A 27,179-nucleotide genomic window follows, 5' to 3' on the forward strand; every position below is an offset into this window, starting at 1 on the left:
GCTCCCATTGGCGGCGGGACCTCGGCCGCGTGGCAAGCGGCGTGGTGAGCTGGCCAATCGGCCCGCAGGGTCGCGGCATGGCGGGGGCGGGCGCAAACGGCCGCGGGGCGGTGGCGCCGGGTTTGAGTGGCGGCGGGAGCGCGGCCGGCCGTGAGGGCTGCGGGTACCGGGCTGTGTCGGCAGCCGTGGCAGCGTCGGCAGCCGTGGCAGCGGTCGCCGGGCTCCTGTCGGCGCTTAACAGTGAGTGAACGAGCGGTCGGGCGCGGGGCTGACGGTGGCTGGTAGCCGCCCTGTTCTGTGAGGGTTCTCTCTCGTTGGTCTGTAGTTTTAGGTACTCTGAGCTAACCCGAGCTCAGCCACGTTGCTTTGAAAATTAAATAAAGAAGCGTTGCTGAGGCTTCCTACGGAGCCGTGTGTTTTGGCAAGGAGACGCCACCTGAGGCAGAGCTGTCAAATGCAAGTCTAAGAGGATAAACCCTGTTGTTGCCAGGAGATTCGTTGGAGCGAGGTTTTATGATCTGCTCTTAACTGCATAGAAGCGTGTCAAAATAGGACCTAATGTTTTAAGGTGCTGCTTGCGGCTTCCTTACAGGAAGCCTGTAAGGTTGTGGAATACTGTATTCTAATCGTTTCTGAGCTTAAAAGATGCAATTTCTTTAAAAGGGACACTTACTTCACCTCTTGGAAGGTCTCATTGCAGTTGTCTTTGTGTTTCAGGCATAATACTCTATTTTATGTGAAACAAAAATCTGGACAGTATGAGCTGGGCTGTGGAGGAATGGAAAGAGGGCCTCTCCCCCAGAGTCCTGCAGAAGATCCATGAGCTGGAAAGTCAAGTGGATAAGCTTAAAAAGGAGCGTCAGCAAAGGCAATACCAGCTAGAGACTTTGGAGGCAGCATTGCAGAAACAGAAGCAGAAGGTAACCCAAAATGCCATTCTTCATGCCAAACACTGTTATAACAGTTTATTTGCTGGTAGTTGTTGTTAGGGAATGGGTTACTGTTTTGCTTCTTCTCCCTGACTGAAAGGAAAGGTTGCACAGAATTATGAACTGTTTTTCTTCATCTTGCTTAATACTCATCATGTTCTTCCCTCTGTTTAGTTCTTCTTGGTTGTTAATATAATTCCTTCTTCCTACGTGTTTGGCATGATTGTCCATTTCTAGTTATTTATGTGTACTTTGAGGTTTTTCTACAGCTCTTTATTATTAGGAAAATAAGCATTTTATTGTTATACTCGTTAAAATCCATGATAAGGACTGGGCCTATTTTATATATCAGAACTGCACAGTTGGCAGCCTCTTCCTATTTCACCTTGCCTATAGATACCTATAATCTTAGTTTAGGTTATTCCTTAGTTTTTTCTTTGTAGATACTGAGGGTTTAGGTTTTGGTGTTCCTTTTAGTTTTTAGGACTGTAATTTTACACCTCATCTAACTCTACCCTGTCAGCCCTGTAACCAGGGGACTGAAGACCTCATTGGTCAGGATCCTGCCATGCTTCAGGTCAGCAGTAACTCATTTGGTTACATTTTGCTTTGTAATCTTTGACTACAGTTCAGAGACAGTTTACAAAGGCTGATTGTTATTCCATTTAGATTGCTACAGCTTTCTAGAAAACCTTAAGCTCAGCAGTTTTCTTTGAGTTTCTTCTCATGAGTTTACAGGAAATTGTTTCAATCATTCCAAGGGACTGCTGTGGTCCCCAGACAAAAAGAAAGGATGCTTTAAAACTCTCAGAAGCAGCAGGTAATACAACTGTCAGTCAAAAGAACAACACTGAGCCAAAGATGATGCCCCTTGGATGTGCCTCCAGGGAGGAGAAGGACATCTTTCCTGCCAGACTCCATCTTCAAAGCTGTGACCTTTAATAATTATTGCTCCACCATTTGTGGAGCAAGCCAAGGTCTTCTGGCTGCTAAAGACAGGCTGGAAAGGGAAGTGAGATGATCAGTGAAGAATGTGGGCTAATGATGATTATGAGTATTTAGGGATTGATTAATTCTTTTGAAGAGCTCATATCTCATCAATAAATAGAAACTGTTAATGTCACTGAGTTGAATTTTGGGACATGTGGGTTTTGTTCACACCCAGGAATATTTAAACTATATGTACATTTGAGGTTTTTAGAGTTGTCAGGATTTTGAAGTGTTAGGATGAAAATAACAGCATTGCGCTGAACCCACCACAAACATCTGAACTTTGTATTACTGAAATAATAAATGCACTGAAGTATAGAGAGGAGCTGGTAATTTCAAAAATGTCTCTGTGTTCCAACTAGGTCGAAAGTGAAAAAAATGAGTCTGCAATACTAAAAAGAGAAAACCAGAGCTTGATGGAATTGTGTGATAATCTTGAGAAAGCAAAGCAGAAAATTTCGCATGATCTTCAAGTAAAAGAATCTCAGGTCAACATTCAGTCAGGTCAGCTGAATTCCTGCAAGAAGGATATTGAAAGGCTAGAACAAGAACTGAAAAGGTGAGGACTTGCTATGTGTCTTGAACATATTTGCAATGGTTGTTTCATAATTTTTTTCCTCATGCCTCACACATGTCCTAATAGAAGGAAATAAAGAGGAAGCTGTGTTGCTCTTTCAATTTTTCTGGGTTTTTTTTCTCTTTGATTTTTGTGAAAACTAAAGAGAGTTGAGGTATTTGACTGCTGTGACAAATAATGCAACACAATTTATGGCATGTAGAAATACCAACTTTGTGTAAGGAGTTGCTGAGATCCGTCAGTGAAAAATTTTGTGAGATTCAACAGGATTGGTAGAACGTCACTGATGTTCTCTGTGTCTACTGTCAAATTTGGGACAAAGAGATTGTGAGCTGAGGATATGTGTTCCATTTATCTATTCCCAAAATCAAGTCTGGTTTGCTGAGTTCCCCCTTCCCATTATATTATTTTACATAACTGTTCATTACAAAATATCAGTTACTGCATGTACCTCCTTCTTGGCCATTGTTTGTGATTTTGTATTTGCCTGCCTTTTGTTTGGTACGTGATCATTTGCCACTTCATCCCAACTGATGGTCCTCTGGAAGAGGAGTTCTTGGCACTGAGCTGTGAAAGTGTCACTGAGAGTGAAAGAGAGGGAAAACAAAAAAGGCAAATGTGGAGTCACTGATGTAATGGGCTACAGCCTGGGACTATCATCTTATCAACCTGTGTTCACTGAGCAGGACAGAAGTTACTGTATGGCCTCTGAACAGTTATGTGGTTTCATTGGATGCCCTGGTGTCTTCAAGCTTGCAAAATTTCAAAATCAAATGGGTTGTCTGCTGTGGTGTTTTGGGTAGTGATGTAAATGAAACACATGAAAAATACACTGTTGACTGGAGAGTATTCCCTTGCATTTTGATGAAGCATGCATGGTTTTCTGCAAGTGTGCAGTATCAGAACATAACAACTGAAAGCTGTGTTTCCTGCTGTAAAGATGCTCACTTGAAGAGTAAGAGTTTGATATTCTCAGTGCTTACAGTTGTTTGGGTGTGTTTAGCTGAACTACAGCTTCATACACTAAGACCTCAAGGAGTTCTAACAGATTTTCTTCTAATTGGCGTTTGATTTTGTTTTTTAGCTGTGACTCCTGTGTAATTGATTAACTATGTTGAAGCTCTAAATAAAAGATGTCATTTATATTTTTGTGTTGCACTGCCTAAAAATTTTCAGTGGATGTGTCTTGACTTGATCGTTAAACTAAGTCCTTAGAATCATATGATTTGTTAGTGTATGTCAGGCTCTTAAAAATAGATGATTAACTTTTTCATTTCCATTATTCACTTATGCTGCTGCTTCTTTCCTAAACAGATGCAAATGTGAGCTTGAGAGAAGTCAGCAAACATTGGCTGCAGGAGATGTATCATTTAGTGGCACTCCACAGAAAAGTTTTACTGTTCCTTTAACACCAGCTCAAAGTAATAATGGTAAATGATCCTATTCTTCATCCAGCACAGATAGTTGACTGTCAGTTTTCTTGGAAGGTTGAGTATTTTAAACATTACACTTGTACTGAGTTGCCTAGCCCCTCTTATATAAGTTACTATGAAAGCATCTAATTTGTAGCACCCTAGGTTTCAATTTCCAAAATTATTAGTACAGATTGAACACATCACAAATACTACATTTTTTCAATGCTACATTGATGGATATGGAATAGTAATAAAATATCCTTCAGTAGACTGCAGCAATTTTTTGAAGGCCTGTTCCTTGTGTCCGCTCTTTCCTTCATGTTGTGGGAAGTAAATTTCTCTCCTGTACCCCAGGTACTTTAACTGAAATGCAGTCAAAAGTTAAATGTGTTATTTATTTGAAAAGGTTTTTTTTGCATAGACTGTGCATGATCATCTACATAATTCATGCTCTGTATCCATTTCAAAGTATCACTTCTATCTTCAAATTAGTGACACCAAAAATATTTAAAGTATTTGAATGAACTGGAAAAATGACAGGAAGTTTCCTTAAGTGAAGAATTCTGTGGTCAGGCACCCTTATGCTCTTTGTGCTGAACAACATTGTGTTCAATACTATATGTTACTTACTTCTTTCAGTGCTATGAACAAATGTTCTATGAGTTTGGCATCTCAGTCTTACTCCAGTGGGAAATCTGAGATCATCTTTTACTCTTGTTCCTTTTACTTTCTTTATGCATGTCTGTAAAGGGGTGCAGTTAGTGGCAATGTCAAGCATTACACTAAGCATGGCAGTCCTGAAAGAGGGATAAGATTTAAATGGTTAAATGATTAAAAGATTAAAGTTTACCTAACTTTATTTAAAATTGTATTCCTGGGGAGATATTTTCCTTTGAAAGCTGGACTCTTAAATTCATTAAGATAATTGAATCCTAGAATTTCAAGTTGGAATGGGTATAAGAAAACCTGTCTGGACTGGGTGAAAAACTGGACTAAGGCAGATATTCATAATGTCTTTGTAGATGCTAGGTTTGAAGAACTAGAAGAAAAATACAAGAAAAAAGTACAAGAAAATAAAAAGCTAGAGTTACAGCTGAAAACCATCCAGCTTAAGGTGAGTATCTTTTAGGAATGGTTTGTGTGATATCTCAGAAGGTAGCCACTGCGTGAACTTGGAAAACGAAATATTATACATCACATAAAATATAATTTCAAGAGAAGAGAGACAATTAATATGTGTGTACTGCCATTCAGAAAAGCCATCCTCTTTGACTAGCAAAGGAAAGGAGAACATAAAAAATGAGAACACATCCTTCACAAACTGGAAGTCTTCTGCAGGCAAGGATAAAACAGTGTCGGTTATGCCAGGTTAAATACTATATGATAATAAAATAGCCTTGAAAAATATTGTGAGTAATAATTCACACCTAGAAAATAGAAACCCATAAATCTTTCAAACATATATGAAGGAGGAACAGTATTAGCTAATTTCTGAGAACAAGATGAATAAGATGTGAAAGCCCTCAAGGAAAAAGCCGTTGCAGAAAATGTGAAATAATTTTATCTTTGGTACTTACTATGTAAATGTTTAAAAACGTTTCCATATCAGAGCCTTTTTTTGCTGGGGTTGAATCTGTGGCACAGCCTCAAATTGGAAATCAGAAGTAGTCTTAAATTTGATTGATAAAATGAATAGTAATTTAAAAAAATCACCAGATATAGAGAATATTTTCCTATTAATTGATAGGGCACTGCAATGTGGGACTGTTTAATCACTGTGATGTGCAATGTTGCCTTATTCATCTCTTGACACTGGAAGGAGACAAGGATGATGACATTAGAGAAAAAACACTTCCAAAGCTGCTTCTTGGAAATACAGTTTAGTCAGGCCAACATTTTCTCCTGGGCAAATTATTTAGAAACATGACATGATACGTTTATTGAAGCGTGTGTAGGTGTATGGAGAAAAGACCAACCATTTGCTGAGAAAGGCAAATCATGCTTCCTATTTCAGATCTTTTGGGGTTTTTCTTTTAAGAACAAATCAGAAAATGTGTAAGTCCAGTGCAACTCAGTGTAATGTTTTTGGATATACACTGATGAAAGGGAAAAAATTGGATAAGGGGAGTTCTTTCAAATTTCAAGGAAAAGATTGAGTACAGAGTGGCAAAAAATGGTCCATTTTTACTGGGGAATGTCAACAGAGGAGCCTGAAAAGGCTTAGTAAAGAGAACTGTGCTATTTAGCATATTGATTAGTGCTCTGAAAAAGAGTTGAATAATACGGTTGAAGACCACACAGTATTTTGTAACACTTGGAATAATTAAGATGGTGAGTAAAATTCAGCTTAAAAAAGAATAGTGAAATAATACATCAGGAAAACATAATTTGAAAAAGGAATACCTGATACATTCAGACTTCCAAGTCTATGATTACAGGAAGCATTTGTTTGTCATTGTGGCTAGTTCTGGATTCAAATTTTTGTCTCAGAAACTATAAATTTAAATGGCATATAGGGGAAATGATTGCTGCATGCATGACTAGTTTTCTTTTCCTCTTTGTTAACAAGTTATTTTACAGGATTGGACACAGCATTCTGGGCAATATAATATAGGTTTTTGGTCTTGGTGCAGCTGTTCCTAGATAACAGCATATTCTCTGGTTTGACTGAGAAGTCACACTGGCTATTACATGGTTTAGGGATTTAGTTTAAGAAAAAGTAATTCAAATGAGCTGCATTTCAAAATTCAGTTAAAAAAAGCAATAGGGGCTTTACTATTTCAGTTTTTTTTTTGTTTGGGGTTTTGTTCACTTAAGGAGGAAAAAAGTCTAATTTTTTTTGCTCTGTTTAATTTTTCTGTTGGGGAAATATTGAAAATTTGTGCCTGTCAGATTTTATTATAGCAATTTTGGAGTACTCTGTTTATAAGTTTAACTAATTAAATGTGTTTTGAATTTACTTGTGGTTCTCCAGTAGAACTAAATGTTGGTCAAATATCAGATATGTTAATCTAGACTCCTCTATTTTTTTTTTGCAACTTACTTGTCTTTATTTGCTTGCAAAAATGTAGGCTTTCATTTTATAAAATGTTGGAGTTTAACAACTCCTCTTTAAAAGACAAAAATTTATGTGTCTTACTTATAAAGATACATAGGTCAAAATTCTTTTGATATCCTGGTTTGTATTTATAAGTAGCAGCTATGCTTGGAATCTTGGGCTGAAGTTGTTTAATTTACATGGCATAAAAAATAATGACACGTATCAGGGCTTTGCACTGGTAAGTGATGCGATGTTATAACTATGTGAAATGATGAGGACCTATTAGCTATTAATGTTAAATCAGTAAATTTGTTTTATGTTGGATAAGGAACAGTGTAAAGGTACATCCTTTTCTTTTTTTGGACACAGAAGATAAACCAGTCTCATCCTCAAAGCTCTTTGAGTCACAGAGAGATTGCTCGGCATCAGGCTTCCTCATCTGTGTTTTCATGGCAACAAGAAAAGACACCTTCTAGAAACCCAGAAACACCTGCAAGGGGAAGTTCTGCAGCATCCTCCTCTCCATGGGATAAAGAAATAAATTCAAGTGTTCTATCAGAGAAGAATAAGTTTGACAGCAGCTTTGCTGAGAATTCGAATTCCTCCCTCATGATCCAGCTGAGAGCACAGAACCAAGGTATCCTGATGCATTTCTTTAAGACCCAGAGGCAGTCTCCTGTATGGTTTCATGAAAGCTGGTGTGCAGATAGAAGCAGGCTATTGAAATTAGTGCTTTAGCAAGGAAGAGAGAAAGATACTTGCTGTTGCCTTTGCCAGCTGGTCCTGTTGGCTGCTGGTGTATTTTCAGTGATCAGCCATACACAGAAATTACCTATAAGCTGTGGTATCTTTTACATAAGGGGTATAAGAATTAGAAGGGAACAATTTGTATTTTTGGACTGAGTAAGGGATGCCATCTAAAAGGAAAAATGCATTTTTCCATTAATCCCATTGTTCCAGGAGCAAGCTTCTTAAAACATGTAAAAAAGCTCTTCAGAATTTCATTGCATCTCACTGTTAAATTCAATTATATTGTTTCCTTATTTTTCCATTCTATTGATACTTTTTGACTGAGCAACAATGTCTTAAAAATTTGATGCTTGAACATGCTTAGTGCATAACTGAGTTGGTCTGTGATGAATGCTACTGGTAGCACAAAATGAAGTACAATCAAAACCCAAGATATGATCTTGTATTGCACATACTGACATGAAGAAATAATCATTCCTGATACACCTGATAGTTGTAAGAAAGGAAATAGCTGGTTTGTTGTGGATTTGTTGAGCATTCACTTGAGCCTGCTGCTTTTACTTTTTAGACAGCTTTTCCACTGTTTTACAAGTCCCCAGACTCTCCAAACTCTTCTTTCAAGTACCTCACATACAGCTTCAATTTTGGTGGCTTTTTCAGCTTGGAAGCCATACAAATTCAGAATCAGGAAGACAGGACTTTTTTAAGTGAAAAAAACCCCAAAAAAACTAAAACCCCAACCAAAAAAAACCCCCCCCCCCCGATAATATTAATTCTGGATAATGCTTCCTGTAGCTGTCTTATGTTTTCTACTGTGAATTGTGTTTCTAGTGTGTTGTGGCTTTTGAAAGATAAATTCTCACTGATACACTGTGAAAATATTACTTTGTTTAGTTTTATATGTATGTAGTTTTGCGACAGGAAAAAGATTGAAGTATGAAATGGGACATTTACAGTTACCAAATAGTTGAAAAGTCTTTTGGAGGCACAGTTGCGCTAAGGAAATGCTTGTAGTGGATATACTCATTAAAAAAATATATAATAGTTATTTCAAGTGACATGTTTCTGAATGTTTAAAAACAGTAACAAAACCAAACAAAAATAAGCCAGCAGAGGAACAAATTGTCTTTGCCTTTGCAGCACTTGTTCCTGAGCTCTCATGTTTGTGCTCTTTCTCATGAGGTAGGAATTCCTGATTTACAGTCAACTGTCTTTCAGTCTTGGTAGTTTTTGTTGTTGATGTCATAGTAGAAGACAGCTAAAACTTGTTTTAATGTGCTGAAAATTTTACAGGGTGTCTGCCTGTGCCAGGAAATCGGGTTGTTATCAAACATTTTAAATAGGAAGGGGAAATGTGTTGGAAGAGGTACCTTCCAAAGCAGAAAGTATCCTTAATCTTTACTGTTTTTTAAATTCAGAACTAAATTCCATTATTAAAGACCTAGAACAGCAATTGCAAGTTCAAGAAAAACTGAAGCAGTCCCATATGAATAAACATCAAGAGACTGAACTGGAGCTGGACAGATTGAAGTTGGAATTAACAGAGAAGGATAAAATTCTGAACAAAACCAGAGATAAACTGACTCAAACGAGTACACAACTTGATCAAGCTACCATGCAGGTAAAATGTTGTCTCACACATCTTCTGACTGTCCTTACAATTCATTGTCAGTATTCCTCTATGTCAGTTTTCAGCCATTTAGTAAGAACCAAGGTTCTCAGACTAAGTTTCTCGAGAGTTTACTGAGGATCAAGTTTTGAGAAGTACATGCTAGTTTGATACATATTATCTGTAAAAATATTAATACATGTAAGCAGTTGCCCATTTTCAGGAAGGTTCTTACACCACCTGAAGAAATAATTTTCATACTCTGGCAAGATTGACTCAAATTCTGAAAAAAATTTACTGATGAAGTTGCATAGAGCAACAATGACACCTGGTGGCAAGTTCTGACCTGAAAAAGACTGTTGGATCTTTGGCTGAAAATCAGAATTTGTTGCTTATACTACAGGATGTTGTGGGGGCATAGTCCTTTTATTGTAACTTTCTTGTTTTAAATAATGTCTAAGTAAAAATGCAATGCAAGATTAAGAACATATGCAATTTCTAAATGGAATTTCACAGCCTAATCCTAGGGAGTTTGAATTCATAGTAAAAACCAAGAGAGTAGTATACATGCTTAGCCAACAATTTACAGAGTGTATGTAAGTAAATACACATAAAAATCTGAAATTGTTCAGATTTTTCCTCATTATCATATGCAAAAGGAGAATTCAGTGCTTAAAGTAATTTAAGCTGCAGAAGGTAGCAGGTAAGTATTTTCCTCGATTAATCAAGTTGTATTACTCAAGTCCCTTTTCACAACACTTAACAAATTCGAAATTAGTGCACAGATGTCATAATTCCTTGAATCTTCATATTTTCATCTATCTTTTAATTTTATTCTCTACTAGTGATTCATCTACAGCATAGGGAAAAAGATGTTTCTGTGCGTGTCTTCTCTGGGTAGAATAATTATCCATTGTTTGTCAGCAAGTTTCTGCATGCTACTTAAGTATATTGGTGAGCTAATGTTTCCCACAACTCCTGTATTGGCCCTTAAAAAATAAATCTTTGCATGTAAAACTTGATCACTCTGCCTTCTCAGAGAGACAGCAACATTTGCCTGTTGATAATTTTGTCAACTAGTTTATGGGAAGTCTTGGCTGTGTAAGGGAAAATCAAACACCTGACATAGTCTTTTGACTTCGTAAAGGCACTGTCATCATGGTGGTTTTGTGAAGACATATCTGACCCAGTCTGACAGCTCAATTTGTCTGAAAAGGGCTTAATTTTAATTTATTTGATTCCAAAAATTACTTGATTCAACTTCCTAAAAATTAGGTTATTATGTATTTAATTTTCCCTTGTTAATTTTTTATGGGTATAAGAGACTGGAATTGTTTTACTAGAGAATCAAAGGGGATTAAAAGCAGCCCAAGAGAAGGGGCAAGGTTGTGCATCTAGAAACATGCCTGGGGAAGGATAAGGAGAAGTGGGACTTGCCACCATTGGAATTATTGATGTGCAGCCCATCCTTAAGGTGCAGTGCATCTTGCCCCAGAAGGTTCCTTTGGTCCTGCCATCTGAAGGTGACTACTTTCTGTTTTGTTTCTTCTTTCTTGTACTGGAATTGGATCTCTGCCCACCCACCCTGGACTTTGAAAATAGAACTGTATTGAGATTTTAGATTTTAGTTTGTGCCTTGTAGCCTGGATTTAATCCTGGCAACCTCCCTTGTACATTTCTTTGTCACTGGTACTATTCCCAGACCTCAAGCCCAGCACCTCTGTGTTTTCAAGTATTTTCATTCCTTGTGAGACCTGCAACCTTTCTGCAATCACCTTTCCATGTGATCTTAGGAAGTTCACAATCCCTGCAGTTTCTGCCTAATACCTGACATCCCAATGCAACTACCCACTTCTTATTTTCTTATTTCTACCATTTCATTAACTCAATAAACAGCTTTGCCATTTTTTCTTACTCTCTGGGGAAAATAAAGTATGTATTATGCATTAACAGCTTTGGTCTGGAATAAAATTTACATTTTTTTGTTCAGGAAGTTAGGTGAATGATGCATTACTCTCTTGGGTGACCTAATATTGATAAAATCAACTGAGTTAAATAATAAGTTAATGTGGAGGTGAACCTAGACACAGCTTGCTGAGTTTTTTTTTAATGTTTAAATTGTAAAAAATACAATTGTAAAATTGTAAAAAATTGTTATTATAAACTAAGGTAATTGCTTCTTTTTTCGGTCCAAATCAACTTGCCAAATCACTCTGAAATTTGGTGGAATATTCATTTTTTTTTTAGACTAAACATGTAGCTGCTTAGCAGTTAGCAGTCGTTCTTTAGTTGGTAGCAACCTGAGGTACTGAAAATGCAATCTGTTCTTAGTGCCAGATGTAGCATCTTTCTGCTGACTGTCAAAAACATTGATTTTCTTATCTAAATATATAAAGATATGTTATCTTATGTATAATCTAAAAACTTTTTATTATTGTGTGTATGCACACACCTAATACATATATATTCAAGTATATATACTCTTTTTTATATATACACACACATTTTCTTGCTAACATAAGGAAGAATGAATGAGTTTTGTACTTTGGATTGCTAAGAATTTATATGGTACCAGCTAAAGTTAGCGTGGTTATATGAATGCTAGAACAATTGTAGTAGCTGATAGCAGTGAACTTCTTGTGTTGTTCATTTATATTTAAATGAAACTTGCACCTTTAATACTTATGATTGATAACTAAATTATTTTAGGTCCAAATGTTAGAGCAAAAGGTGAAGCGATTGTCAGAAGAACTGAGTTGCCAGAGACAAAATGCTGAGAGCGCTCGTCAGTCTTTGGAACAGAGAATAAAGGCCAAGGAAAAAGAATACCAACAGGTAGGATAACTTTTTAACTTTGACTTCTTGAGGAGATGAAATCACTTGGCTTGTGTTGTGTATCTGATTTTCTGTTAGATGCGATCACATTTGACAGAGAGGTAAAAGTTGCAAAGGTCATGGAAAAAATGGAAAACAAACATCGCAATAGTGGGGATAGTGTAATAATGGGGATAATATTCACTGGAAAATAGAGAACATGTTTCAGAGATGGAATGAGATGCAAATCTATGAGAAACTAGGCTCCATTTTTCATTAAATTATGTATATGTGAGCTCAAACTTAGTAACCAGCTCAACTATTTCTGTGGAATTTGAGTTAATTTTGCATGCATTTCACACAGAAGAAAATAATTTCTTTAGGATTATATCTCTATTATTATAATTTTGGTTCATGCTCAGAAGATATTAATATAGTCAATTAACCTAAGGATCTTTCATTTCCTTCATGCCAGCTCTTGCAGAGAGAAGTATAGCACTTCAGGAAAATATACAGGAATTTTTCTGTAATGAAGTATTAACAGCATTAATAATGATTTGGATTAGGGCTAAACTCTTTGTATTTTATTTTTTAAGCTTAATAATCAGTGTTAGGAAATCCAAGACACAGATTCAGAAGTGATAGTGCTAGTTCAGATGGGCATTTTAAGTTTGCTTTAGGGATTGAATATAATGGCATTACCCTGAGGAAGACTACTTGCTGTGTCAAATGTTTAACCTGAAGCCTTTTCTCTAAGGTATGTCCAGACAGATAAAATGATTGGCAGAGAAGTTCTGGTGGGGTAGCCAATAAACAGTGCTGCTACCAGCACTTTTGAGTGAAAAAGTGATTTTATAAAGTCTGTTAGTCAAGGTGGTACCTCAGGATCTCAAATTGATACTGAACCTTGTCTAGAAGTGGTAAATTGGAAAAATTCATCTTTGTATTTGAATAGTTGTAGCATCACTGTATTAATCAAAAGATGGGTTGAAGGCCTATGAACCTTCTCTCCTGATTTTTCCTTTTTTTCAGTTAGCTAAATAAAGGCCTTCCTAAAATTAATATGTCAGCCCACATACTGCCATTCTAAATTGTTCAGCAAGGCCATTAATTGAGAAGAACTCTTTTTTTCTGCAATGGTTAGTATCTGTGAGCTGTTATAGGTTCTTAAAATGTTTGTTTAATGTTCATTTATAATATTAGTCTGTCAAGTCCTATTTAAAGGCTCTGTGTTACATTTTCTTGCAACAAAATTTGTGCAATATTGTGGAAAAAACCTAACTTATAGTATGGTAAGCAATAGCAGAGATGAACTTGTCTACTTGTACTGTAATGTAATTCTAACATGAAATTTACCTTTAGTATGAAAAATTTTAACACTATTGCTTTCATTAGTTTTTGATTCAATTTTTTTCCCTTTCTGAGACAAGAATGTTATAGTAATTAAGCTCTTAAGCAGATGACATAAATTGGGTAAATGTCATTCTTGCTTATGTGGCATTTGCCTCATGAATTAAAGCTGTATTTGAACTGTTTGCTGTGTAAGACAAGTGTCCCTGAGCAGGCAATACCTGCTGATAATCAGTTGTTATTTCTGCGGTAACTAAAATAGAGACTTGTTGTGGTCATGTGTTTTTTTCTTTGCTTCTGTGCCACTGTTTTCTAGGAACTCTCTTGTCAGCAGCATGCCTTGCAAACACTGGATCAGCAGTGCAACCAGATAAGAAGCAAACTGAACCAGGAACTACAGCAAGCCAAAAATGACTTCAATGTTCTGCAGGCAGAATTTGACAAAGTAGGCTTTTTTTAGCATTAAAGTCCACTACTAGAGTGGTGTTTAGTTGTCTCAACAGCACTGCCTTAATTATACAAAAAGCAAAAAAATAATTAATGTGGCATCTTGTATTAATGTTTTTACAGTATGTATTAGATGTTCCATATTTATAATTTCATACCAAAATACTATATATTTAAATGTGAATTATAGGCTTTTAAAAGTTTGTGGCTAGTCCACTTCTCACAGGGAAGGAGATGTACATGCAGACAGTGCAGATAAAATAAATCTGAGAGAGGAGCTGCTAAGGCTGATCACTAGTCACTTGATGTAAAAAAATCCAAAACCATGCAGAGGTGTAGTTTGATGATAGAGCTACTGACCAACAGGTTGTTGCTCTTTGGAAAAACAGTCCCATTTTCATATACCCTAGCCATGAACTCCTCATGTGATCCTGGAGAGAGCTGATTGAGGAGATAAAAAAGCAAAGAAAACATTACATTTAAGTTAGCATATGTGTGTATACAGAACCAAGTGTTTGCTATCAGTTTAACACCCTGAACTGGTTCTCCACAAAACCAGATGAGTGTCATGGCTTGTGTAAGGAAGGAGATCAGTATGGAGGAGTTCTTCCACAGCTTTAGCAACAGCTACCTATTAAAACACTTTAATTGTCACAAACTCCCAATTTTCAGTAGTTTAAAAAGCAGCACAAGCCTCAGGAGTGGGTGACCAGAAAGAGGTTCAAAAACCCTTGAGAGCATTTCTCAAGCAGCAGAGCTAACTGATTTTCTAAAAAGGGCCACAAGTTCTTGAAAGATGTATTGAGAAGCCCCATTTGCAGGCATCCTAAAGTGAAACATCATTTCCAAAACTGCCAACAGATTTCTTGCAGGTTTGTTTTATTTTAGAAATATAGCTGTGGGGCTACATTCAGTCAAAAGTTTTTACTGGGTGCTTCTTTATCATATGCATATTCTTTTGTATATGCTTACTGAAAAATTGATTAAATTGAGAGGACAATAAGTACCTTTTACTTCCTTCTCAATGAAAGGTAATTTACTTGATGACCTCAGAATAGACATTTTTTTGACCCACTAGTGTAATTTCCTTCCTTTTTAATCTGGAGTGTTTTAGGACTCTTTTGAAAGAGGTAAAACCTGTTCATTTAAAAAAAAAATCTGTGTCAACAGAGCAGTAATTGCAGTTACGATTCTTTGATTCCTGTAGCTTATCAAAAAGCCAGCTGTATTTCAATCTCATTTCTATCCTACACATATCATTGTGGTGATGTATCTGCAAGTTGGATGAATTAATCTTATTTCAGACAGTCTAGAAATGTATGTATTTTAGAGACAGCCCATCTTTTTGGTCAGAAGCAAAGGAATGCAAAGGCAAAAAGCAACTTTTCTCTAAACACCAGTAACGCAACCCTTGGGTTCAGGGAGGGATAAAATAATGTAGTTTCATTTTGTAGCAGAATGTTGAGTTCAAGAATTGGAGTTTAAAAAAAGTCGTTCCTGTGATTACCATGTTGGTTTTCCAGGTAATGGTAACAAAACAACGCTTGGAGCATGACACCGGTGATCTCACCCAGAAATTGTGCAGAGCAGAGCAGACTTTATCAGCAGCCCAGGCTAAGGAAGCTGACCTGACAAGAAGCTTTCAGGTGAGCAATGCTGAGGAGTATTTGGCACAATTAATACCATAAGTCAGCAATTTGTAAACACTTAATACTCTGGAGCATTTGCTCACAATTGTGTTTTTCGCCATAAGTAAACTTTAAACACTTTTGTGGACTATCTTAATAACTCATCCTAGTTGTAACAAAAAATGAGGCCTTCCCTAACATCATGGGAATCAGTGGAGTTTCTGGAGTTAGCTGTGTGGTTAGGATGCATTGCTGTAATGCTGATGATATGGTTCTAGTTCATGTTGGACTTACTTTAAAAAAAATAAATTGTGTTTCAAGAGATTCTTGCTTTTGATTCTGAAATAAAAAGCAGATTGTAAATGTGTGTTTGATTTTGAAAGTTAAGTATAGAATCATTGACTGCTGCTTTGATTCATACTGTTAAACTCAGTGACTTTGTACAAATACTACATCCTCTTTTAAAAAAATGCATCTCTCTTAGAATAAGGCAGTCCAATAAATATGCAATGCTGGAAAAACTTTCTCTTGAAGGTAAATGCAGAGAAGTTTCTGTATACTGCCAAGCTATCTCACTCATACATGCAGAAACCTTTTCACTTTAAAGTCTCCTCTGTCTTCTCAATTACAATGTTTTGCTTTGGTGGCAACCAGAACAGCTACACTTGAAATTGTTCCAGTTTTGCCACTAGAGATCTCTCAATGCAAATTTTATCCTTTATTTGGAGAATCAGCAGTAAGAAGGAAAACCAGCTGGATACCTGTGTAATCCATGTTGCAGTTTGGTGTTGGTAAACACTCTCATTTTGCTTGTTACCAGCTGTCATGAGCAGATATAAAATAACCTGGCATAGTCTCTGCCAAAAAATTACCTTCAAAATTCTCTGCAAAAGTCTAAAGTAAAATAGTGGGTTTTGTTCAGATCATCACAAACATTTGTACATGTTTAGTATAGTGTGAAAATTTAGGTACGTTCTTGCTGGTAGATTGCAATGTCTGAGAACATTCCCAGCTCTTGGAATGTGACTGTTGTTGGAACAGCACTTTGCATGGTTTTGGCCCAGTTGCCTGGCTCTCTCTCATACATTGACTTGTTGAGCAAGTCCACAGGAGGGCACCAAGGGGATGATCAGAGGAATGGAGCACCTCTCCTACAAGGAAAGGCTAAGAGAATTGGGTTTGTTCAGTCTGGAGAAGAAAAGGCTTTGGGTTGACTTAATTGTCTTTCAGTCCCTGAAGGGAGCCTATACAAAAGATGGAGAGAGACTATTTACAAGGGCATGGACAGGGACAAGGGGAAATGATTTCAAACTGACAGAGGGTAGGTTTGTATTAGACACTAGGAAAAAATTCTGTGTCCAGTCTAGCAAGGGACATCCCTGCCCATGGCAGGGAGGTTGGAACTAGGTGATCTTTAAGGTCCCTTCCAACCCAGTGTATAATTCTATGGATATTGGGAGTGTTTGCACCAAATTGAAATAATTGGACCTTTCAGCTATTTTAATTCCTTAAACTTGTTTGTTTTTCTTTCCATAGATCACCCTCTGTTTTCTAATGAACGGCTTAGTTTAAGTCACGTACTTGTATTGCAGCTTTGAATTCAAGGAGTTTAGATGCTTGGACTTCTTGGAAAATGTATCAAGGTTGCTAGAAAGCTTATTCATTAAATTGATATGTGACCTGATTTTTTTATTTAAAGTAGGGTAGGGAAGGCCGTGAGTAGAAGGAAAGGCAACTGTAGGTGACAGTGACAGTTTTAATTATGTTCTGAGGGTAATTTATTTATGTTGCAAAAACAATCCTGCCGCGCCAGCAAGCTTTTAATTTTTTCCATTCAGACCTTTCCATTTCTTGAGCTTGGCTTTTGTGCATCCTATGCCCATCTGCTGAATGGTTTTGTAAATGGATGAATAATTGACGGTCTGTTTCCATTTGGGCCATGCCAGTTCTGTGGCATCTGTTGTCCAGAGCACAAGAGTTTGGAGAACAAGGATGAGTCTCTTTAAAAGAACTTGTATTTGGTTTCCTGGGTATGATGTACTTACACAATATTTTTTGGTGATGGTCTTAGTGTGTTCTGTTTGCATGTTTGGAGTTTTTTTAAATCAATTTATTTGAAAGAAAATGCTGTTAATTGCATAACAACCATCTCAAAGTGTAAGCACTTCTAAATATAAATTGGCCAGTGTTGCCACATTGTTGATGTTCAGTGGAAAGAGAACTTGTCTCTACATGAGATGATGACAGGTGAAATCTGATCTACACATTTCATGTTAATTTTGATGCCATTGCAGGGATTTGTATACTGAGCTGTTTTGGGAAAGTAGCTTGACTTAATCAGCTCAGATTTTGTAGAATCTGTCCTGTCCCATCTCTTTCTGTGAAGTCATGTGGAGCTCTTTGTTCTATGCCAACAGGGAGCACACTGACTGCATCAACTGGCAGTATCTCTCTGATGCTGTCAATTTGCTAAGAGTAAAAAATTCAGCTTATGTTTCCAAGCAGTACTTAGGAACCCAGGCATAGATTCCCAGAGTCTTAACAGGATCTAATAGAATATCATTTAAAAACTGAGTGCCTTGTTCTCCTTATCAATTTACATGAAATATGGTCTTATTTGGTTTTGGTTTAGGAAGTGAAGCAGGAGAAAAATCTTCTCAATTGTCAACTTGAAAAGAAATCGCGAGAGATCCAGCAGCTTGAAGAAGAACTAAATATGATCAAGCAATCTCTAAAGCAAACCCAAAATTTTGCGGAAGAGATGAAAAGTGAGTTATGATTTTAAATTTACAGAACTCTTTCTGGATGTTTCCTGCAATGTTGTAAGTTTCATTGTGAATTAAGTAAAAATTTTCTGCTGGGGGATGTGATTAGTGTTTTTTAAGAACATTGAGTTTGTTGTCAATGAAAATGAGTTTTTTGTCTGTGAATATGTACAGTTCCTGAAGATATGCTGTTTTGAAAATAATCAAAGTGTACTGAACTTATCAGCAAATTTGTTTTCATAGAATCTCTTTTAAATAGAAAACTTCTGTTTAGCAGTTCCTTTATGGAAAGCTGACTGTATGTAGTGCCCGATAGCCTAAAGTAATATAAACATCCTTCATCCAGTGATATATCTTAAGAGTGAGGCTTTGCTGTAGAATGAGAATTGAAAATAGTAAAAGTAAATAGTATCACCTTATCTAGAAAGTTATCAGTAGACTTGCCACTACTGACTGACAAACATTTGATGGTATTTTCTTCTACAGATAAGAATGCTGTTCTGCAAGTGGAACTGAAGTTACTGGAAGAGAAATTGAAAAGCCAAGAGAACTCACTTTCACTGGAGAACCTGAAAATAGCTTTAGCTGACATGGAAAAGCAACAAGAGTCTACCCGAGGTCTCCTTAAGGAAAAAGATAATCATATTAAAGAACAAGACTGTACAATAAGTAAGATGGAGGGAGAATCAGAAGCTTTGCAGAGACTTCTTGGATTAAAGCAGAGAGAATGTGAAGAATTGCAAAAAGAGGCTACTGTTTTTTCTCAATGGAAAAATGAAACTGATAATCTTATAAGTAAACTTAAGTCTGAAAAGGAAGGTATGCTGGCTCATATTAATGACTTGGAGGGTTCCCTTCAAAGTCAGCAAAGCAAAAATCATGAGCATAGTGAGAAACTTAGAATGATGCAAACTGAAAGTGACAAGAAATCCACAGAGATAAGAGAACTTAAAGATATGCTAGAATGTAAAAGTGCAGAATTAGAAGACAAAAAAAAAGCTTTTGATGAACTTAAGCAGAAAGCAGAATGTTCTGATAAAAAGTACTGCAAAGAGATAGGAAATATGTCCTGTAAAATATTCCAGCTCACCAACCAAGTTGCTGAAGTAGAAGACAAGTTACAATTGGCAGCAAGTCAGGGACTGCAAAGGGAACAGTGCTATCATGACCTGCTTGGTGAATATGAAAAAATCTGTTGTCTTATAAAAGCAAAAGATACTTCAGAAATGACAGAAGATGGAGAAGTTAATTTACAAAGCAGACAGGATAAGATGCCTTTAGAGAATATGCAATTTGCAGCAACTAATGGCAACAATGGAGTGTTGGATCATGGATGTGCAGGAGCCGTTCTAGAAATGGGAAAAACTAAGGATCTGGCCAATTTACAAGAGCAGATCTCGTTTCTTGAGAGTTCTTTAGCAGCTCAAAATCAGCTGAATTCAAATCAGCAGCAGCAGTATGAAGACTTACTGCAAATAAAGAGTGAAACAGAACAAAGGTTATTTGCAGTAGAACAGATGTACACAAGCTTCATGACAGAAACTGAGCAGCACATCAGTAATTTGCAAGCGGATATTTCAGCACGTCAGGAATTAGTTGAAAAAACTTCAGCTCTTCTTGAGGAAAAGGACATGCAACTGCAAACTTTGAGTGAAAGATTAGACAACCAAGAAGCTGAGCTTCAGGATTTAAGGATCAATAATAAATTGCTTGAGGATTCACTAAGACAGCTGAAGCTCATGTCTGAAACATGGGTTTCAGAGAAAAAGGATATGTCTTCAATGATTTGCTCATACAGTAAAAAAATTGGTGAACTTACTGAAGAAAATACAGCCCTTAGGGATTTAAGCAGTGCTTTAAAGCAAGAACAAATAACTTTACTGGAGGCAAATAAAAATATTTATGATAGTTTAAAGGAAAGAGAAGAAATAATTTCTGAAATGTCTGGAAAACATGAGGAGGAAAGACAGCATATTCAATCAAGAACAGAAGAAATCAAAACAGAGCTTGAAGTTTTGCGGGCAAAGTATAAAGCAGTAGAAGAAGAAAATGGAAAAATTATGAACATTCTGAGAGAGCAGACAATTGAATTAGATGAAAAAAAAGCTAAATTAGAGCAAGAGAAACAGGTACTTAGTGTGAACAAAGATATCTTACATAATCTAATAGCCTCAGAAGAAATAAAAAAGGATTTGGTTCATGAACTTCAGCAGCTGCAGTCAGAATTTTCCAGCATCCAACATATGCCTTCTGTGGAGCTTGACTGTTTAAGCCAGGAAAGGTTAAATGTCCAGACAAGACAAAATACAATGCAAGAGAAATGTGGCTTTGTATGTCAAGAAAAGGAGCAACGGGGGAAGGAGCTACCAATACAAAATGAACCTCTGATGTGCAATGTTAATTGTGAACAAAGACTCTGTTCAGAACAGTTGAGAAAGTCCATGGAAGAAAAGGACATTGAGCTGAATAAATACCAGGTTAAACTTGAGCTGCTTCAAATGGATTTTGAGGATAGCGAAAAATTTCTAAAGAACTCCAGGTTAGAAGTGATGCAGTTGGAGATGGCTTTAAAAGGTAAGGAAGCAGAACTTGAGAAAAATGTGAGAGAGAAAGAGAGACTGCAGCAAGAACTGCTGTCTGTTAAAGAACTGAAAACTGCAGATTCTTTGCTTACAGTATTAGAGGAAGATGGCCACTCATTGGAATATAATTACAGTGACGTTTCCCAGGATTGTGGCAAAAGAGGAGTAGATGAAAGTTCTTCATCAGTGTTGCTGGCATCCTCTTTGCAGGTAACAATAAACCAGCTGACTGAGCTTGAGAAAATGTGTGAGAGATTGCAGAATAAAAACAATGCACTAGCCTCTGGATTCAAAGATGCTAAAACCAATGGTGCCACAGGTATTAATGAAGAGGAGACAGATCATATAATGAATGCAGATAGCAATTTAAAAGCTGAGAAAGCTGTTCTTCCTGATGAACTTATGGATCAAAGTGATAACAGTGATCTGAGAATGCGTTCTGATAATAAGGAAGTGTCCTTCAGACTTAAAGAATGCAGTTCTTCTGACTATGAAGATTTAAAATTGTCCAGTAAAGAAGTTAAGGTACACTTTGCGGAAGTAAGAGAGAAGCTTTTGACTTTCCAGGATGAACATCTAAAATTGTATGAACAGCACTGTAATATGAGCTCAAAGATATGTGAGCTGCAGTCTTGTATTGAAATACTGAAAGCAGAAAATTCTTCACTGTCGACAAGTCAGAGCAGTGCTCATGTAGATTCTGTGCAAGTGTCACTGTCATCGAGCCGAGATGACACACTGCCTAAATTAGATGAAACTGAGGCCACAGGTTCTTCCTCAGGCCTTTCTGTAAATCCCTGTTTATTAGAAGTAAGTGAGGTGGTTGATTATCATAACAGTGGTTCATGCAAATGGACAGAGGAAATGAATCAGACAGACAGTTCTGTAGAAGTATTGTCAGAGGATGCAACAGACATTTTGGTTGAAAAGTGTCATAATGATCACAATTTGGATTCTGTTAGAGAGCTCAGGAGTATTACTCCAAGAAAATCTAACCTTGAAAATAGAATTGAAGAACTTCAGATGCACTGCCAGACATATGAGAAGGCCATCAAGGTGCTTGAAGATCAGTTTCTTGTTCAAGAGAATAGGAAAAATGAGGAAATACAAGAGCTGAAAGAAGTTATACTTTCTGAAAGGAAAGAAATAGATCATCTCAAACAGCAAAATCTATCTGAAAAGGAAGAATGGCAGCAGAAGCTGAATAATATGACTATGGAGATGGAGTGCAAATTGGCAGCAGAAAGAAAACAAACTGAGAATCTCTCTTTGGAGCTGGAAGCAGCAAGATTCCAACTACAGGTCCTTGATTTAAGTTCTCATTCACTGCTGTGCACAGATACTGAAAATGTAAGTAATTGCTGTCATGCAAATGAGTTTTATGTAAATCCTTTGATTGTGGTCACCCAGATAGATTTTACTGCAAAAATTCTATTTAAATTATGCCTCACAGTAGCAGTACTATTTTTTTTGGAGAAAGAAGAAAAATAATCCATACTCAAGCAGTAATCTTTGTCCCTTTAGTAATGCTAATAATAATTCACTTTGTCATGTAGACACCTATTTTCCCAAAATATCGAAGGATGTGGTATTTTTGCACGCATTCAGCAAATTTATGTAAAATTTCTCCCTCAATACCTTTAAAACCTTTTTGGCCAAAGATGTGTATATGAATAAGTGTCAAATCTTTCTGTAAGAAAGGAGACTGTGAAGTAAGGAGGAATATCTATTTATTTTGCATAAGAGAAGGAGCTTTACTAGTTTAAGAAAAGTTTTAAAACTCACCTTTTTTTCTTATATGTCTTCTTCCCCCCTTTTTTTTTTAATTGATTCTTATTCCTTGCAGAGCATAGAACAAGAAAACAATACTCCTTATAAATTAAGAGTGCCTGTTGAAAAGTCAGCTCTGAAAAACAATAATCTTAAAATAATCCCCATTGAGAAAATGGCTGCAGGAGATGACTGTGTGTGTGAAAATGAAACTGAGACTGTGGAAGCAAGATTAATGGAAGATTTCAGTAAGAAAATTTCTGGAGAACATGAGTGTAAAAATATGTCAGGAAAAATAACCAGCCCTTCAGACCATGCCAGTGCTTTGTCATTTTCCAATAGTAGGGTTTTGAGTGCTGGCTATTTCTGTGAAAATCAAATAACCACTGAAATGCTTCAGGAAGAAGCAAAGCAACAGACTGCTGAAAATTTGAAGCTCATCTATGAGACAGAAAAAGAGCAAAGCCATGTAGATTTGAAAATAAGAGTTGAGCAATCAAACTCAGAGATGAACTTCCAGGTGGCACAAATAATTTCAAATAGCTCAGCTTTTGCAGGACTGGAGGAAGCTACTGTAGCTGTTAAGAAAGAAAACTGTGGCATAAATGAAAAACACAGATCAGTTTCTGTAAATAAGCAGGAATTATCTCTTCACGTAGTCTCATCAGAAAAAGCACCTGAGAACCTAAAGTCTGAGCTGGAGATAGGTAAAGTTAGGTTGCCTAATGCAGCAGACACGTTTGATGTAGAAATGACCAAGAGAGCTGGTCAGGAACAATTTCTTACAGCTGAAAATGAGCAGGGGAGTCCAAAATCTGAGGAAGTTAATGTTGGCAACCATGCCTTGTTCACAGAGCATGACATTGAACTGCTTCAGGCAAAGTGTCAGCAATTAGAAAGGGAGAGGGAAGTTAATCTGAAAACTATTTCTAGCTTTCAAGAGCACCTTGTTTCAGTCACAGCTGAGAGAAACTATATTGGCCAAGAACTGAGTATTTTGTCTGAAAGCAAAAAAGAACTGGATCAGAAGTATCAAAAGCTACAAGAGAAATTAAAACAATTGGAGTTAACTAAAATGGATTCTACTGAATTCATTAGAAGGTTAGAGGATGAAGTGAAGACACAAGCAAATCTGCTTGAGGCTGCAAAATCTGATGCAAATCAATTATCCAATGAAAAAGATAGTCTTCTTCACAAGCTGCAAAGTTTAGAAAATGATGCTGTATCTTTCACCATAGAAAAAGAAAAATTCCAGAATGAGGCAGCAGATTCAAAGAAAGAAAAAGAGCTGATTGCAAGAGAGTTGGGAACGATGCAGCATAAATTAGGTTCATCAGAAATGGAAAATTCAAAACTTTCCAAATCTTTGGAAGGCTTGTTAATGGAAAAAAGAGAACTTGCCTCAAGACTCAGCACAGCACAGAAAGAAGCAGACCAATTGAGGTGTGGAATTGAGAAGCTGAAAGTAAAAATTGAGTCTGATGAGAGGAAAAAACGTCACATTGCTGAAAAGCTGAGAGACAATGAACGGAAAGCTGACTCTCTTCAGGATAAAATAGAGAGGCTTGAAAGAGAGTTGGAGATGTCAGAGAAAAATCTAGAAGATACAGTTATTGAGTTGGAGACTGCCAAAGCAGAGGCAGAAACATTAGCAACAGAGATGGAAGAGATGACTGAAAAGCTGAAGTGTTCTAACTTACAAATTGATGTCCTCACCTCACAAAAGGAGTGTTTGGCTAAAGAGTTAAAAGAAATGCAAGAAAGATTCCTTGAACTAGAGTCTTCAAATTTGACTACAGCACAACAGTTTGAAGAAAAAGAGGAAGAAATGATACAAATCAAAAATGAGTTTGAAAATACTGTAGCATTGCTGAGATCTGAGCTCAAAGATATGAGTGAGAAATTGGAGTTTTCATGCAAGGAGGAAGCAGATGCTAGAGCAAAAGAACAAGTCTTGATTGATCAGGTGGCTCATCTTGAGCAAGATAAAATAATGCTGTTACAGGAATGTCAGGAAATAAAAAATGAAAACATCAAATTGGATCAAGCAAGGGAAGTACTTGTTCAAGAATTGATGGATTGTAAACAAAAACTCGATGAAAAGGTGCAGGAAAATGGTGCTCTTGAAAAGCAGGTGAAAGAAACAGAAGCACTATCTTTGCAGCTGACTCACATGCAGCATGAACTTGAATGCTGGCACCAGGAAAAAGAGAGGCTGCAGAACTTGATTGTGGAATTGAAGCTGAAGGAGCAACATTTTTCTGATGGTGAAACCTCTCCGGATATCCTGAATGTTCTAAAAATGTCTTATAAGAACCTTGAGAAGGAATTAGAATCTACACTTTGTGAAAAGAACACTCTATGTAAAAAGGTAATATTTCCATTAGGGCAGAGTTCCCTTTGTAGGAGCGAGGGTAAAGTGTCCTCTGGGTTTACCATTTCCTTAATAAAATAAGTCCTAAAATAATTTTAACTCAGACTTTTGCAGGTAACATCCTCTTTTTAAAATTACATTTTCCATACAATCATAAATTTTCATTGAAGTTACAGAGCTGGAAAGCAGAGCATTGTTTTGCATAGGATGAATGAGAAGGTAACTTCAAAGTAGACATAGAAGTTTAAGCAATCAAATAATGCAGGATAGTTTTCTTTTTCCTGTGGAAGAAAAAGAAGAAGAACAAATTAGTATTGGGTGACTGAGTTTTCATATCAAGAATAAATACTTTGGAAGCTCCTAAGAAAGTGAAGTAACAACAGTGCACTTGCCATGTGAAAACATCATTACCCTGTTGTGACTTTTGCTTAAAACTTGACCAACTATGGGAATAAAATAAACCATCTTAAAAACTGGTTGTTACATATAAGTACATTCTTTGGCAGTCATGGCACATGTATTAAAAATATTTCTGGAAAATTTTATTTCAGGTTAATGAACTGGCTGAAAGTCAAACTGATCTGCAAGTCAAGCTAAGTAATACTGAACAGAAGATTGCTAAATTACAGGAAGAAAGAAATAAGCTTGCTGAACAAATGCAATGTGTTCAAGAACATTCAGAAAAGAACAAGGTAAGTTATTCTATCTGCACTATTTCTGTGTTCAAAGCCAGATGCTCAAGTACAGTACCTTTGAGGAGGCTGGTCAAGGGGATCTGTGATAAAGTACAGTGTTAGAGATTATTACTCCCAAATTTAAAAAAATCCAAGGTTCTCTTTTGAGATAAAATGATTACTTAAAGAGTTTTTCCCCCTCTTCCTTCCATCCAAACTATGTTTTCTTAGCATAAAGACCACTGCTGGTTATCTAGACATTCTTCAGTGTTGAGAAACTCTCTACTACAGGCTTTCAATCATCAGACTGAGGAGGCAGTTAAAAAATACAGCATTTCTCTAAACTACTTATACTGTTTCAATAGTGCTAATTTAATTCAGGACACAGTCAACGAAGAAACAGTTTTGGAGGCTTTGTTTATAATTTGTTTGCATTTAGTTCTTAGAGGCTATTTTATCATCTAGAAACCTTTAGGTCATATTTGTGAACAATATTATGTCTTTAAACCAGTTTATGTGGTTGTCTGACCTACTAACTTTATTTACAAAATTCTATAACCAGGGGCTTGTTTCTATTGTGGCATTGAGGAATTTGAGGAGGATGGGAAAAGAACAGATATTTATGCAACTTTCAGAAACCCTAAATGGAAATACAGGCCAGCTGTCCAAAAAGTAGTTAGAAAAATTGATGTAAATGCTTAGAAAGTTTTGTCATCTTAAAGAGGGTGAGGAAGTGACCCTTAACCTCTCAAGTCACTCTCAGAGGGAAGAACATTTGGAGAAGTTAAGCTTTGATTTTGGCAGTGCTGCTTGATTTAATGCTGTTGGCAAACTTGCACTTGTTTTCTTTTAAGAGAACCTTCCTTTGCCTCCTGTCCTACCTTTTGTGTTCAGAGGTTCTTTTCTTTGATTACAGTGTGTTTTGCTACTGTTGAATATCTTTTCTTACCAAGTTGTTTTGGGAAATTCAAAGATGCTTCAGATTTAAACAGTTTAATGGGTCAACTCTTTCTCCATTGAGAACTCCAAATACCAAAGAATGTACAATTACTATTTACAGATTCAGCTGCATCTAACTACTTCAGAAAAAAATGAACTGGCCAGGTGTTTGGAGATGGTCCAGAACCAACTACAAGAAAAAGAAAGTGAAATTAAAAGAGAGAGATCAGAATACAAAGACAGACTACTTCAAGCAGAGAAACAGCATCAGGATGCTCTGACAGAAGCAAATCGAAAGGTAAGTCAGAAAACAGGAAGAGTAGTGCTGTGAGTTTTTAATTCAGTTCTATGTATTTTACAAAATTTTACTGATCCTATTGCAAAAGAATTTATTGTTGTTAACAATATTTCCAAAATCTACATATACTTACCTTGGAGCTGAGTATGTGTTAAGTGTTAACTTTTTTATATAAAAATTCACTAGGACTATAACCTTGAAAAAGGGAAAGCAACAGTATGTTTAATC

General features: G+C 36.6%; 1 protein-coding gene across 1 annotated transcript in view; it reads left to right on the forward strand.

Annotated features, from left to right (window-relative positions):
* Positions 1–758: 758 nt before the first annotated feature.
* The window catches only part of CENPF (centromere protein F), a 33,970-nt gene continuing 7,549 nt past the window's right edge, over positions 759–27,179 (forward strand). The window contains exons 1-14 of the mRNA XM_041426678.1: positions 759–920; positions 2,282–2,478; positions 3,811–3,926; positions 4,934–5,025; positions 7,321–7,588; positions 9,120–9,322; positions 12,020–12,145; positions 13,791–13,919; positions 15,445–15,567; positions 18,182–18,317; positions 18,801–22,246; positions 22,743–25,037; positions 25,592–25,732; positions 26,775–26,951. Coding sequence (XP_041282612.1) covers positions 759–920; positions 2,282–2,478; positions 3,811–3,926; positions 4,934–5,025; positions 7,321–7,588; positions 9,120–9,322; positions 12,020–12,145; positions 13,791–13,919; positions 15,445–15,567; positions 18,182–18,317; positions 18,801–22,246; positions 22,743–25,037; positions 25,592–25,732; positions 26,775–26,951 — 7,611 coding nt within the window. The remainder of the gene's footprint in view (positions 921–2,281; positions 2,479–3,810; positions 3,927–4,933; positions 5,026–7,320; positions 7,589–9,119; positions 9,323–12,019; positions 12,146–13,790; positions 13,920–15,444; positions 15,568–18,181; positions 18,318–18,800; positions 22,247–22,742; positions 25,038–25,591; positions 25,733–26,774; positions 26,952–27,179) is intronic.

Source organism: Onychostruthus taczanowskii, unplaced genomic scaffold, assembly GCF_017590055.1.
Source record: "Onychostruthus taczanowskii isolate IOZ18803 unplaced genomic scaffold, ASM1759005v1 scaffold93, whole genome shotgun sequence".
Taxonomy (NCBI): Eukaryota; Metazoa; Chordata; class Aves; order Passeriformes; family Passeridae; genus Onychostruthus; species Onychostruthus taczanowskii.